General features: G+C 39.9%; 1 protein-coding gene across 1 annotated transcript; it reads right to left on the bottom strand.

The window, feature by feature from the left end:
• Positions 1–469: 469 nt before the first annotated feature.
• On the bottom strand, positions 470–13,867 carry rsad2 (radical S-adenosyl methionine domain containing 2). Its single transcript, XM_059981939.1, has 6 exons — positions 13,326–13,867; positions 11,272–11,433; positions 7,850–8,079; positions 4,490–4,639; positions 3,777–3,809; positions 470–2,728 (listed from the first exon to the last, which is right to left on the bottom strand). The coding sequence occupies exons 1-6, from the start codon at positions 13,618–13,620 to the stop codon at positions 2,564–2,566; spliced, it is 1,035 nt and encodes a 344-aa protein (XP_059837922.1). The 5' UTR covers positions 13,621–13,867; the 3' UTR covers positions 470–2,563.
• Between the last annotated feature and the right edge of the window lie 2,431 nt (positions 13,868–16,298).

The raw sequence follows: 16,298 nt of genomic DNA, 5'->3' as shown, positions 1-16,298 counted from the left end.
GTTAACACCTGAACCCAAGGAGGACCAATATCCTTGTGGGTAAGTTTGCTACAGCTGTTAGGGTTTAACTGAGTTGGCAGGGGGATGGTCATTGGAGTGATAGGACTGAGGATTTAAACTGAATCTGAATCTGAATTTTGCCCTATCATCCGCTTCTCCTTCCTCACAATCTCATCACACACTGCATCTACTTGTATACAAACTGCACCATCCTCTATCACTCCAATGACCATCCCTCTGCCAACTCAGTTAAACATCACCCTTTTTTTTACAGGTCATAACTTTCCCTATAAGAGATACCAATAATCCAGAAATCTGAAACCCTACCACCTGCACCCCAGATTCTCAGCCATAATCACTGGGAGTAATCAGAGATTATGTAAAAATAATAAAGATCTGTTTAATATTAACTAAATGAGGAGTATTGCTTTTCTCAATAAATGTCCAATAAAAGTTATTGAATACCATGTAGGCAACACAGATTTTATCATTTTATTAACATGTTAATTCACTTTGATACAAAATATATTTACAATAATATAAATTGAATACATTGAATCCTGAAAAAATCAAAGTCAAAATTAAAAATAATAAAAATCAAATACTTTACAATAGTTACAAGTAATATTAATATTCTAACTTACACCAAAATCCCGTTCAGTTATCACTATATTCATGATGCACTTTGGCATCCAGTACAGCAATTTTCAGACTTTTGACTGCTCTTTTCCTTATCTCTGTAATCTCCTCTGGACCTACAACCCTCCAGGGACCCAAGTACTCTTCACCTCTGGCCCTCTGCACACAGCGGGCATTTGTCATTCCTCAACTGACATCATACCTTCAGGGTGCAAACTCTGAAGATCTGTCATTACGGTTCTTCCATTTAAGATGTTCCTTAAAATCACATTCTATTATGTCCTGTATGACATTGTTCTTATGAAGTACCTTATCAACCTTATTGTGTTAAAGCTATATTAGTTTACAAGTTTGTATAAATTCCATCTAAAGCACAAAATACTTCTTGTTTCTGGTAAGAATGGTTTCTGTTAAGATTAGGCAATTATACTATATACATAAAACATAGGATATAGAATGCTAGTGATTTACAAAGATTGTTCGAGATATGTGGATGCATTTTACTGTGAAACACTAAAATACATCAACTTAACATTCTTTTGAAATTGAAATGTTTCTGATCTATGAGGATTTCCTGTATCACTGTGGTTTAATTGCACATATCCTCAAAGTTTGTTTGTGTGAACTATCATTTAGATTGGGATGTTCTTGGTAAAGTGATGAAATGGGTAACAGAGAAGAAGATATGCGGGACACAACACAGAAATACATAAAGGGGTATTTTATCAAATGCTAAATAATGGAAGGTTGGCTAGAGCAGGAGAAAGTATTTTACAAAAATTAGAAAGAAGTACAGGACTGAAGTACAAAAGTAATTGGGAAAGGGAGCAAAATTATAGCATAAAGATAAATATGTAAGTGAGGAGACCAAAAGATTATTTTTTAAAATTTATATCACAATGAAATGGGGATTATAAGCAGCACGATATTGTCAATGAACAGATTACAATAACAATTACAATAACAATGAAAAAACATCAGTGTGAAAACTAATGTGATTTACACAAATTCATCCTTCAATTTTTTTTTAAGTAGCTGGTGCAAATCATGACGTGTCCATGGTGACCTATACATATTTTAAGTACAATAGAAATACAAAACATTTGATACATAAGTGTTCTTTGACTAGTATCTGTAGTAATGAATATATTATTGTGGTTCAATGATGGTGAGAAGTAAACATCAGAGCGAGGATTTTAAATTACTTTGTAATATAGACAATTTAAAAACTTGCAATATAAAAGCATTGCAGGAAATATTGCAATACATATCACAGTTTAAAAACAATGTTATGCTTAATACTTTGTTCGAATTGCGATTTTACAGAAGTTGAGTAGTGGACATATAAACCTCTACTGCAACATTTTGGCCTGAGATATCAGTATTCAGTACTCATCTCTCACTCCCTCACTCCATTTCACACATTAAACCTTACTGGTTTTAGTGGCCTTCTCCAAAGAAATGTGAAGGATGTGGTGGACTGTACAGACAAAAGGAGGAATCAATCATCCACACCCAGAATCAGGTTTCAACCACCATTACAGAGCAAGGAAGATGTTGGGTGTGATAGTTATGATGAGCAAGCCGGCCCTGCAGGTAAGAAGCAGGTGGACTTGCTTCCAGGTCTGAATTTGACCTGTTGTTGGGACCATGCCTTGCTTGGCCTGAGAGGGGAAAGGAGCAAGGCAACCCAGAAAATCAGTACCGGAGCTCTTCTGAATAAAAATCCATATAATTTTCCAGTAAATTCATCTGCTATACTGTATCTGAAATTCAATCTAGAAATTTAGAGCTCATCTTGCAGTTTTTGGTTTTGCTCCATTCAGTTCTTAACACAAAGGTTTAGCTATTAAAGGCATAAAATACAGCTGAGGTGTGAATACTGTTCTGTTCCCGTGTGCAAGGCTGAAAGAGCAGTCAACAGTTACCATTCCAGCCGCATATCTGCTTTACTCCATTTGTACTTCCCTCCACGTTTAAAAAACATCTTCTCATCAAACCCACTAAACTTAATAGCGTTCTCCACGCCGACATCAAGGATGGATTTGGATGGATCTTTTCTACCTCTTGTGCAATCTAGGAAGCGCATCTGAAAAATATTAACAGAACATTCAGTAAATAACTGAGTAAAGGCATGAAAATAAAATTCCTATTAGCATGCATCAATTGTCATATATATGATTGGATATCCCCGTATTGTGAATAATGTATTTCATAAATTAATACATTCATAGTTTCATTGCATGGGAACAAGCTTTTTACTTCAATTTGTGCATACCAACCAAAATACCTTTCTACATTCATACCTTGCCTGCATTTCCCTCTAATCCCTCTGAATTTGTTTTAAGATACACCAGGCCAAAGTATGCCGACAAAACTCTGAAAAGCTTCTGACTGCGAGTTAAGACATGCATTTTGCCAGCTGTCTAAGCCATACAAGGGATTTTAATTTTTCTGAATATTGCTCATAAGCCGAAATATTGAAAAGTAAGTATAAATGAATTTTACAAGTTAGCTTAGCAAATAAAAACTAGTATCTTAAACTTCGTTTAAGTAATATATTTTCATATCTACAGAAAAGTGTTTGTACTTGTGTCTCTTCTTCCCTACCCTTAAACTACCAATGATAAGAATGGGCTGACAGAGAGCCTTAGGGCAGATTCCTGAGCATGAAAGCTCATCTGTACTGCTGGACTCCATGCAAAATCTTCAAGACTCCCATATTCTCAATCATAAACAAGAGGAACAATTAAGCTTCATTGTGATATTGGTAAATAAGATCATAAAAATGTAAAAACAAAGATGTATCTTAACAAACCTCCATCTATAACAATTGGAAACATATTTTAAAACATACACAAAAGCTCCAGTGTTTCCCGTCACTCCTTAAATTGTTAAATATAAATTCAGGTGGCAAAAAGTACAACTTCTGGGTAGTTTCCCCTTAAAATTAATATATTATAGAATGAAATACTACACATAATATCACTAAGGATTTCTCATAATGTAAAACTGATCTTATTGCCTAAAAATTCCATTGTAATAGTACTGAGAAATGACTAGGATGATATTTACACAATATTTAATAGAAGGAACTAGACAGGAGGGTATTGCAATTGTAATAAAGCACTACTTACGTATTCATCAAGAATGAGGTAGGAATCACGCATCTGGAGAGAACAAAATCTATGTTATTTAACAGTTATTCATTTTTAATCACATATCTATGAATAAGAATTAAAACTAGAACAAAGCAAAGCAACAAATATTGAGGAGATACAGGTAAATCTATTATTCTATTTATATAGGAATGTTCTTAATATTGAGATGACAGCAGTTGAAATGCCAGTAGGTAATTAAACCTAAAGAAAGGGCATAACATAATTTTTGGATTTTACTTCAGTCTACACTGTAACAGCAGTACCCTTGGTAGTCTGCATATTATGGATATACTAAGAATATATCTTGAATTTTCAGTGAATCTTTGTCATTTTGAGAAGGAATCATTGGAGTGGATTAACTTTCCTTTGAAATCACAAAAGGCATCATTAGACATCAAATTTTACCTGCAACATAGTGGAAACCCAGATGTGTCTGCAAGTGTGTTATTTGTAGTAGATCCATCAACATCTTGCAGTAGTGCAGAAAAAAATGTTTAAATTGTGATAGTAAAGGTTCTGAAAATACTCATTTTAATGGAATATACAGCAAACTAATGAGATCAGAAATGCTAAGTGACAAATAAGAAGGGAAAGAAACAATCTAAACTATCACAGAAGTATGTAATTATATAACAATTGCAGTACTCATTGGGTAGTTTCAGTTCTGAGTTTTATACTGTACACCTTACCTTCTCATTGGATTCGGGGACAAGGCATTTGACATCCTTATGCCGACCCAGGAACCTCTGAAATTCTTCATTGTCGATAATAAATGTCTCTGCATGTCTTAAGGCATCTTCTCCAGCATTCTCTCCATCAATCAATAAGCACTGAAATACCTGTATTGAATAAAGTAAGTTAATCTATTATGTTGTATACATTGCTACAAACCTAACTGGGTAAATCAATCATCCAGGGCATGTTCCTGGTTACCTACAATGTTATGCTCTGTGATTATCTGCATTCAAATTGCCTCTCTAAATAATACTAACCACTAATTGCAAGTTAACATTAAGCTGCACGTCTTACATTCAACCTGAGTTGAATGGATTTGAGAGAGGAAAGTGACTTCCACGTATTTTCATTCTCTTAACTTCAGCAATAAAGTATAGTCATCTGATAAATATTTGTGATGTTTCTAGATAAAACCAAAATCAAACTCAGAAACTGTTGTGAAGTTTGCTGTTTTGCAGCAGCAGGACATTGCAACTATAAATTACAGCAAGAAGTACAAAACAAAATAAATAAGCAGTACAAAAAGAGAGGGAAAAATACTGAGGTGGTGTTCATGGGCTCATTGTCTATACAGAAATCTGATGGCCAAGAGGAAGAAGGTATTCCTGAAATGTTGAGTGTTCAGTGGTAGAGGACATGTCCTGGACAAGAGGGTGCTTAATGATGGATTCTGCCTTTTTGAGGCATTACCTTTTGAAGGTATTCTGGATGCTGAGGAGGCTAGTGCCCATGATAAAGCTGGCTAAGTTTTCAGCTTCCTCTGATCCTGTGCAGTGGGCCCTCCATACCAGACTGTGATGGAACTAATTAGAAATTTGGAAATTTCTGTAGAAATTTGTGAGTGTCTTTGATGCCATACCAATTCTCCTCAAACTCCTAATGAAATGAGCTGCAGTATTACCTTCAGTATAACCACTGAGCCCCAACAGAACAAGTTATTCATTCACCATCTGCACATTCCCTGACCATCACCGGTGACTAAAGAATTGTCTGACATAACCCAGTTTATGCCATTTCACTTCAAATTCTGTAAACCAGCAATTCATTCCAACATCTAAATACAGTTCAATATTTTAAGTGTAACTCTGCTTCCCCTGCCCGCCTGTTTTAACATCACCAAGGATCTCACGTGCTCTGTACATACGAAGTATTAGCCACATGATAAAAAAGGCACCACAGCACCTCTTTCACCTCAGACGGTTGAATAAGTTTGGTGTGGACCCCCAGATCCTAAGAACTTTTTGTAAGGGCACAATTGAGAGCATCCTGACTGGCTGCATCATGGCCTGGTATGGGTACTGTACCTCCCTCAATCACAGGGCTCTGCAGAGAGCGGACAGTCCAACCACAAACTGTTCCAGCTGCTGCCATTCGGAAAACAGTACCGCAGCATAAAAGCCAGGACCAACAGGCTCTGGGACAGCTTCTTCAACCAGGTCATCAGATGCTTAACTCATGCTGACACAACTGTATTTCTATGTTATATTGTCTATCCTGTTGTACATACTATATTATAAATTGCACTTTGCACATTTAGATGGAGATGTAGCATAAAGATTTTTACTCCTCATGTATATGAAGGATGTAAGTAATAAAGCCAATTCAATACTTCCAAAGCATAGTATTAGACTGAAGCCCAGAACAAGGACATTATTACTACTAGAAATCAATCTTCCGAATAGAGGTTCAGGAGGATGAGTTTTATCTGAAATTCAAAGTATAAAATGTGATTTATTTGAAACATCTTGGATTCTCTTCACATACACAATATGTACATGGACAGGGTATTTCATTTTATTGAAGAATCCAGAAACAGGTGCCACCACCTGAAATTAAGGGTATTAGTCACTTAATGCATAAAGTGATTCTTTTTTTCTCTTGGAGATCTTGAAAGTGTTTGGAAATTTTCTCCCTCAAAGTACAGTGGAAACAAGAGTCTTTCAAAGTAGAGACTTGATAAGCAAGGAGTGAAACATTACTGCAAGCAAAGGCAGCAGAGATAATCTTATTAAATGCAGAAGACAAACTTTCCTGCTCCATATTACTTTTGCTTCTTGCAATAATTGCAAACTGAGTCATAGACATACAGCATGAAGACAGGATTGTAAACCCTACTATTGCATTTCAATAAAGGTGTCTTTCTGCACGAGACCCATTTGCTTGCATTTAACCGAAGTCAATTTCCTGCCAATATACCTGTCCAAATGACTTTTACATGCTGTAATTGTTCTTGCCTCTACCACCTTCTTTGGCAGCTCCTTCCATATAGCCCCAACATCCTTTCTTGTGGAAAAGAAATCTATTCCTCCAGCTTTAGATTCCCCTATCTTTTATGGTAAAAGACTGTAAACAACTATCTTACCAATGCTCTTCATGACTTTATAAAGCTGTATTAAGGTTACCCCTCTACATCTTTCAGTACAAGGGAAAATTGCCCAGCTTATCCATTATCTTATAATTCAAGCCGGCCAGTTCTGGAAACGTTCTCGTGAATCTCTTCTGCACCTGCACCCCCACCCTAATTGCAGTCTTCCTATAGTATGGTGACCAGATCTTCACACAATATTCCACAATAGTTCTACTTCATTCTCCAAAAATTATCTAAATAAACTACACATTTAATAAATACATTCAGAGAGCATGAAGATTCAATTCTGGACTCTAAGACATGAAGCATCTTAAACTGCTTTTCGACTTCTTCTGCAACCAGTTGCAATAAAAAAAGGTCATTAACTTCCTCTTTTTGTTAGGTCTTCTTAAATTCCAGAGTTTTCCTAGAGTCACAAGATATACTATTCCATTTGTACTATTGAGGCCCTCAGGTAATGCTGCACAACATGACGTGTTAATAAATAATTGTACAAGTAGTATTTGTGTCATCCTGCTAGAATGAACACTACCCCAGTGAAACAGTGTGTCAAATAAGCACCAAGTCCCATTTCACACCAAAGTATAAAGTAGAGGTGGGGTGCAGGAGTGCCGAGTTAGATCAATATTCCAAACTGGAAGGGAGAGTGAAAGATCTGTTATGCATTTTTTGTTTTTAATCTGTTCTTATTTTTTGGATTTGAGCATTACCGACAAGGCTTACATTAATTCCCCATCACTAAGAAAGTGATGGCAAAGGACTCCAAATTTATCAAAATATTTGGTCCATTTCAGCAAGTAGAATTGCCTGCAGTTTAACTTGGTAATTTTAAAGTGACCCCAAATTACAATGCCACTTCCTACAACCACTTCCCACCATGGTCAAATTCTGTCAATTTTCTTAAGTGTTAATGGTTTGCAATTCAAATAGAAGTTATTTGAATTACCTTCCACCTGATTGGATCCAGACTCCCGATTTGTTCTGTCATATCCTCCTCAATATTGAATCTGTTAATGACAGAGTTGATTTTGAAAGCCACTTTGTAATCCCTGCACCACTTTCTGATCTTGTAGAGGTTCTCAATGTGATTTTGCTTCCCCTGCCCACGACCAATAAGACGATTGGTTTCTTCATCAAAACTGTCGCACGAAATAGCCAAAATGTCCAAATCCTCACCTATAAACAACAAAAATTTGATGTAATCTGTTATTCATCAGCATTATTTTTTAAAACTGGAAAATAGCAATAATTGTTTTTGCTTGAAAAGGGAATAGCATTTTTTACAGAAGACAGAGTGGGAAGAGGTATAGTCAAGGTGGTCATGGACTATCCTGTCTCCCACTCTTAACTCCTGTAAAAATGCCTTTCCCTCCACTTAGTCTCTTCATCTCTGCAACATCTGTTCGCAAGATGAGACTTTCCTTCCCAGGTCTTCAAATATATCCTCCGTCTCCATACAATGGAGTTTTCCTTCCTGCACTATTTCATACTGCCCTATCTGCATTGTCTCCATTCCCTGGATATCCATGCTCACCCCATCTTCATGTCACTTTAAAAGGGTCCTTTTGACCTCACCTACCTCCCCATGATCCTTCGCATCCACAACATGATTCTCCACAACTTCCATCAACTTCAACAAGTCCCTACCACATCTTTACCTGTCTCTCACTCTCTGCTTTCAACAGCTATCACTCCCTCCGTGACTCCTTTGTCCATTCATTCCTCCTCACTAATTCATCTCTGGACACTTGTTCCTGTAAACCAGCAGAAATACTACACCTTCCCATTTACCTCCTCCCTCACCTCCATTCAGGGTCCCAAATAGTCCTTCCAGATGAGGCAACATTTCACCTGCAAATCTTTTGGTGTTATCTACTGTATTGGGTGCTCCCATCACATACTCCTCTCTACATGGGTGAGACCCAGTGTAGACTGAGGGGGCCATTTTGCTCCACCCTCTAAAACCAAGATTGCTCAGTGGTCAACAATTTCAATTGAATCCCCATTCCCATTCCATCATCCCATCCCACAGCCTCCTCTTCTGCCACAATGAGACGACTCTCAAGTTGGAGGAGCAAGACTTTATATTCCATCTAGGTAGCCTCCAACCTGATGGCATGAACATGTTTCCAAATTCTACTAATTTTCCCCTCTTCATTTTTCAACACTGCCCCCCCCTTCCCTCTTCTTCTCACCTATCATCTCCCCCTGTTGCCCCTCCTTCCCTTTCTCCCATGGTCCACTTGACCCTCCTATCAGATTCCTTCTTCTCCAGCCCTTTAGCCTTTTCCATTTATCATCTCCCAGCTTCTTACTTCATCCCGCCTACCCCACCCACCTGACTTCACCTATTACCTCTAGCTTATACTCCTCCTCCTTGCACCTTCTTATTCTGGCATCATATTTATATAGAGATACAGGCCTTTCGAGCCACTGCACCCAGCACCTACTAATTAAACCCTAACCTAATCATGAGAAAATTTACAATGACCAATTAACCTAAACAGTACATTTTTGGACTGTGGGAGGTAACTGGAACACACAGAGAAAACCATGCATTCCATGGGGTGGACATTCAGATTCCTTTCAGAGGGTGCCAGGATCTTTCCCTTTCCTTTCCAGTTTGAAAGGACAGCTGCTTGCTTATTCATTTCCATAGATTACGCCTGGCCAGCTGAGTTCCTCCAGCATTTTGTGTGTGTTGCTTTGATGATGTATATTGTGCTTTATGGTTTGCTGGTTGGAGGAGCTGATTGGCATCTCTTGTCCAAGTTAATTCATTTCTGTTTGGCAAGTGTGGTTGCAAGAAGTATTATGGAATCAAACAGTACTTCAAAGGGTTGAGTTAAGAGTATTCAATTAAGAAACACACACAAAATGCCAGAGAACTTAGCAAGTCAGGCAGCATCCATGGAAATGAATAAACAATCAACGTTTCTGCCCAAGACCCTTCTTCAGGATTGGAAAGAAAGCAGGGAAAAGCCAGAATAAAAAGGTGGGGGAAAGGGAATAAGGATAGCTAGAAGGTGATAGGTGAAGCCAGGTGGTGGGAAAGGTAATGGGCTAGAAAAAATCTGATTGGAGAGAAGAGTGGACTATAGGAGAAAGACAAGGAGGAGGGAACCCATGGTGATTGGCAGGTGAGAAGATGTAAGAGACCAGAGTGGGGAATAGAAGAGTGGAGGGGGAGGGAAATTTTTTTAACTGGAAGGTGAAATAGATATTCAAGCAATCAGGTTGGAGGCTACCCAGAGAGTATACAAAGTGTTGCTCCTCCACCCTTAGGGTAGCCTCATCTTATTCTTTGCCTTAGACAAGGTTGGCATTTACTTGACAAATACTTCCATTGAATCATTTTTCTCAAGACTGCAAGTTTAGAACAGAATGGCATTTTTGGCTCTTTGATCCCAGTTATGCCCAGGAGTTCATCTAATAAAGACTAATTGTCACGCTATAACATGCACAAATTTAGCATACAATAGACATTTAGCAATTGTGATTCCCAACAGAGTGACAGGCACAATTCAGGTACTTCCTATTGATGTTAGAGAGGTAAAATCAAAATATGTCAATGGGCTGCCATGTAGTGTAGTGGTTAACACAGCACAGTAAAGGTGAATGCGGTTCAATTCCCACCGCTGCCTATGAGTTTGTATGTTCTCCCCATGACCGCGTGGGTTTCCTCCCACAGTACAAAGATGTACTGGTTTGTAGTTAATTGGTCATGATAAGTTGTCCCGTGATTGGGCTAGGATTAAATGAGGAATTGCTGGGCAGCGTGGCTCCAAGGGCCAGAAGGGCCTATTCCTTAAGACCAAAAGACATAGGAGCAGGATTAGGACCTCTGGTCTATCCAGTCTGCTCCGCATTCAATCATGGCTGATCTATTTTTTTCTATCTCCTCCTCAACATCAGCTCCCGGCCTTCTCCCTGTAGCCTTTGATGTCATATCCAATCAATCTCTGCCTTTAATACACCCAACAACCTGGCTTCCACAGCTGCAAATGGCAACAAATTCCACAAGTTCACCATCCTTTGGCTAAAGAAATTTCTCCGCATCTCTGTTTTGAAAGGGTGCCTCTCTATCTTGAAGCTGTGCCCTCTTGTCCTAGACTCTCCCACTATGGGAAACATCCTTTCCATATCTAAACTGTCTAAGCCTTTCAACATTCGAAAGGTTTCAATGAGATCCCCCTCATCCTTCTGAATTCCAGCAAATACAGACCCAGAGCCATCAAACATCTGAAGTAAATCTATCATATGGCTTATTAGAAGAGTATATGCCTTTGTATTTTATTTAAGTGTTTTGTTATAGAAAGTCAACTATGTCCCAAATGTCCTAGTTTGTAGGGGCAATAAAGAAATTACCATAGTTTTTAAACCATTTCTCGGTGATTCGGCTCCCATTACTAACAATGCTGACACTGGGCAGGTTGAGTTCCTGTTTACAATACCGCACCAGCTTTCCTAGGAACTCCCCACGATCGTGTAGAAAAGGTTCTCCTCCTGAAAAGTTTATTTTCTCCATACCTGGACAAGAGAAAAACATGATTAAAAATCAAATTATATGAAGCCAGTAGATGGCAAAAATATCAGTGTTGCCCTGCCAGCCTTTGTTTCACAGAATAGATAAATGAACCTATATCATTAGAATATATAGACATCAAAGTGAATCTAGTCATCTGAAAAAATAGTAAGGTTGTCATCAGTAACCACTTTACCTGTGCAACTGTCGGGCACTTCAAAAGAATTAGCTCAGAAAATGTCATTTTTATAAGATATGGAATGGATCCTTATTAAAAAAAATATGACCTTAGACCCCACTTGGAGTACTGTGTCCAGTTCTGCTCACCTCATTACAGAAAGGATTTGGATGCTAGAGAGTACAGAGGAGATTTACAAGGATGTTGCCTGGATTGAAGAGCATGCCTTATGAGAATGGGTTGAGTGAGCTTGGCCTTTCCCCTTGGAGCAACAGAGGATGAGAGGTGACCCGACAGAAGTGTATAAGGCATTGACCATGTGGTTAGCCAGAAGCTTTCTCCCCAGAGCTGAAATGCTAACACGAGGGGGCATAGTTTTAAGGTGCCTGGAAGCAGGTACAAGGGGGATGTCAGAGATACTTTTTTTCAGAGTGGTGAGTGCATGGAATGCACTGCCAGCAAAGGTGGTAGAGGCGGATACAATAGGATCTTTTAAAACACTCTTAGATAAGTATATGGTGCTTAGAAAAATAGGGGGCTTTGCAGAAATTCTAGGCAGCTTCTACAGTAGTTTACATGGTCGGCAGAACATTGTGGGTTGAAGGACCTGTAACATGCTGTAGATTTTCTATATTCTGTGTTCTATTTTCAGTCAAAAAAAGCTTTCCCCACTTTTTGCAAAGCCCCATTATTTCAGGATTGGACCCATTTCTTGGCACACTGATCATGGTGAGCACAAATTTGAACTGTACTGCGTCCTGCTCTATCTTATTTTATATACTTGCTCATGAACTAACAGCTAATTTTCTCTGGTCAAGCGGTCAATCAAAACATCACCTGACACTAACCTACCTTTACTTCCACGCTCGCCATGATTCTGATTCAGATTACTGTCATTTAGAAACCACAAATGCAATGCAGTTAAAAAATGAGACAACGTTCCTCCAGAATATTACAAAAGCATATGACAAAACAGACTGCACCAGAAAATCCACATAACATTTGGCAATCCCCAATCCAGAGTACGGAGAGGCTGCTGCGTATTAATATCGCGCTACCATCTTGGCATGTTCTGCAGAAAGAAGCTCCAAAGCAACCAGACAAAACAAGACCAAAATCTAAAGCTACAAGACCTGCACAAAACCACATAGTTACAACGTATAGTTACAAAAGCGCAAACGATAGCATAATTGATTTAAAAAATCAGACCAAAAACTAAAGCTACAAGACCTGCACAAAACCACAGTTACAACGTATAGTTACCACATAGTTGTAACCACATAGTTACAACATATGCAAACAACAGCATAATTGCTTTTTAAAAAAAGACCATGGGCACAGTAAAAATAGTCCAAAAATGTTAAAAGACTATAAGTTCGAAAGAAACCACCACATAGATTCCACAAGTCCTTAGGGTCCCGATTTGACTCGTCATTCCACGCCGGCGGCATTTTAACACTATTTTACCTCAACTGTGCATTGCCGTGCTGTATTTCTGCCCGTTATTGTAACTTTAACACTCCCATCCAATAAGCATTTCTACTTCACGTCAGGTAGTGATGACACTAAACAAATACAGTAGGGAAAAAAGTTCCTTAGGCTATCCCTAATCAGAGTTGCATTGCTCAGCTATCGGACTTAGATATATACAACAGTATGCAGATCAAACTGAATCAAGTGGTGCTGCACATTGCAGTCTCTACTTCTGCTGCTACTTACCAGCTGTTTTCAGCAACTTCAGTCCCCTTTTGGCTTCCTCCAAAGGCAGCACAAACGATGTTTTGGCGGTGTGGAAACAGAAGCCGCATTTGTAGTTGCACTGACGGGTGAAGTGGTAATTGACACTGAGAGGGATGTTTGCACGCTCTCCGCTCCTTTTCACTTTTAATCGTCCCAGCTCACCGATCCCAAACTTGCATAATGCTATCAGCTTCTTCACCCATCGTGACACTTCGCCTACCTTATGGAGGCAAGCTTGCAACAGGAATTTAACGCAAATAACCGCCCCGTACATATTTGGAGTTTTACTTTGTTCTCCGAGTGTTACTGATCGCTATAGTTTTCCTCGCCAGCAATTTATTTAAACCCTAGACGATGCGTATTAGTAGTGATACGATTCGCAGAGTTAGTGACGTCCGCCAATCGCGTTGAACGACTAAGGTTTCATTTCCTCGGAATCCGAAATCGAAAATGTCAATATCATGTTCTCGGTTTCTAGCTGATGCGGATGCTCTGGACAGATAAGCTCACTTTGCCAGCAGGGCGGAGGGGTGGGTTTGTGCAAGATGGAGTGTTGGTGACTGTGGCAAGGTACTGAGAGGTAATTTCATGTATTACAGTATCGGTTTCAATTGCAACCTGATTCCCGTGAACGCTCCCTTCAGCCGCAGTTCTCTCCCTGTTAGCGACAGACCGGCAGTTACATATTTGTTTAAATTCCCCGCAAGAGGCATCTTCCACAAAAGCAATTAACTTGATGTTATTTACATTTTGATAAATGACTTCAATCCTTACTCCTTGCTGGCCCGATGTGATGCAATTTTTCCATTCCTCAATCAACAAATCAGAATCAGGTTTATTATCACCAGCACGTGAAGTGAAAGTTGTTAACTCAGCAGCAGCAGTTCAATGCAATGCATAATCTAGACGAGGAAATAAAATAAAGAATAATAATAAGGTAGATGAATACAGTATAAGTATACTAAATAGATTTTTTTGAACTTGCAAAAACAGAAATACTGGATATAAAACAAAATGAGGTAGTGTCCAAGGATTCAATGTCCATTTAGGAATGGGATGACAGAGGGGAAGAAGTTGTTCCTGACTCACTGAGTGTGTGCCTTCAGGTTTCTGGACCTCCTACCTAATGGTAACAGTGAGAAAAGGGCAAGCCCTGAGTGCTGGAGGTCCTTAATAATGGACACTGCCTTTCTGAGACACCGCTCCCTAAAGATGTCCTGGGTACTTTGTAGGCGAGTACCCAAGATGGAGCTGACTAGATTTACAACCTTCTGCAACTTCTTTCGGTCCTGTGCAGTAGTCTCCACCCCCCGCCATACCAGACAGTGATGCAGCCTGTCAGAATGTTCTCCACAGAACAACTATAGAAGTTATTGAGTGTATTTGCTGACATGCAAAATCTCCACAAAGTTTGAAGGCTGTCTTGCCTTCTTTATAACTACAGCAATATGTTGGGAGCAGGTTAGATCCTCAGAAATCTTCACACCCAGAAACCTGAAATCGCTCACTCTCTCCACTTCTAATACCTCTATGAGGATTGGTACGTGTTCCTTCATCTTACCCTTCCTGAAATCCACTATCAGCTCTTTCATCTACTGATGTTGAGTGCCAGGTTGTTGCTGCAGCGCCACTCCACTAGTTGGTGTATCTCAGTCCTGTACACCCTCTCGTCACCACCTGAGATTCTACCGACAATGGTTGTATCGTCAGCAAATATTGTTGCAGCAGTACTCTCAATGGATACGATTAAATATTCCTGTTTCAGCCTGATACTGTTTAGTCCGGCCCAGAACCTGCGTTCCGGGTCTTGATCTGGTCCACAGACTCCGGACTCTGGGTCTTGTAGCCATCCCTCCTTTCACCCTTGAACCCAATTGGTCACACCTTTGGATCATTCTGGCTTGTTTGGGCTCAAGGAGGCACACCTGATGCCCGTATATAGGGGGCTCTGGGACTGAGTGGAGTTGGGGATTGTCCTGGTGTTCCCCTCTTTAAAGATGAGTTCTTTGAGTAAGTCTGGCAGTCACCCTGGACTTAGTTCCCTTCCTATCTCTTGCCTCTGTTGGGCAAGCCTGGCTGGACTGCTGTTGCCTGGTGGGGGACTCTGCCCCTTTCCATCCCTTGCTGCTGATGGGTTGTGCCCTGCAACCTACCCAGGTGCCATGTGACCTGGTAAGGCCCCCTATGTTCCTGCCTGGGAGGTCCGGGCCCTGCCTAGGAGTTATGTGGCCTGCCCAGAGGTCTCTGCCCCTACCTATCTCTCGTTGTTGATGGGTTGTGCCCTGCTACCTACTCAGGTGTCCTGTGACTTACCCAGGCCCCTGTGTTCCTGGCTAGGAGGTCAGGGCCCTGCCCAGGAGTTATGTGGCCTGCCCAGTAAACTCCGGGATCCTGCCCTGCCTGAACTCTAAGACTCTCCTAGAACCCCAGAATCACCTTGAATGTCATGTCCCTCATGCACACCATGGTCACCACATCTTGTCTATCATTTAGTTGTTCCTGTCCTGCCCCTAGTACTTCAGTGCCTGTGTCCTGCACTTGGGTCCAGCCTCCTGTCCCCTTATGACAGATACAGCTAACTGTAGCAGATTTTACAGTGATAAACAGCTTTATTTTGTGTTACTGTCAGTTGCCATGGCCTTCACCATCATTCAGTTTTCCTAAAACAGCTGGATGAATATCTCTCAACTTCTACCCTTTCAGCAACTTTGGAGACTTTCACAATTCCTCCTGGAGAAAAGGTGGATGACAAGGCTCAAGCAATCTAGGTCCTAGTAGTAAAGTAGGCAAATACAAACTTGGCATTTATTTCAAGGGGACTAGAATGTAACAGCAAGGACATTTGCTGAGACTTTATAAGGCATTTGAAATATTGTGATCAGTTTTGTGCCTAGTACCCAAGGAAAGGTGTCCTGGCCCTGGAGTGTGTCCAGAGGATTAACTCAGGAATGA

This window comes from Hypanus sabinus, chromosome 10 (genome assembly GCF_030144855.1).
Source record: "Hypanus sabinus isolate sHypSab1 chromosome 10, sHypSab1.hap1, whole genome shotgun sequence".
Lineage (NCBI taxonomy): Eukaryota > Metazoa > Chordata > Chondrichthyes > Myliobatiformes > Dasyatidae > Hypanus > Hypanus sabinus.
Note: the sequence above shows the minus strand (reverse complement) of the source record. Positions and strands in the feature narration are given on the sequence as shown.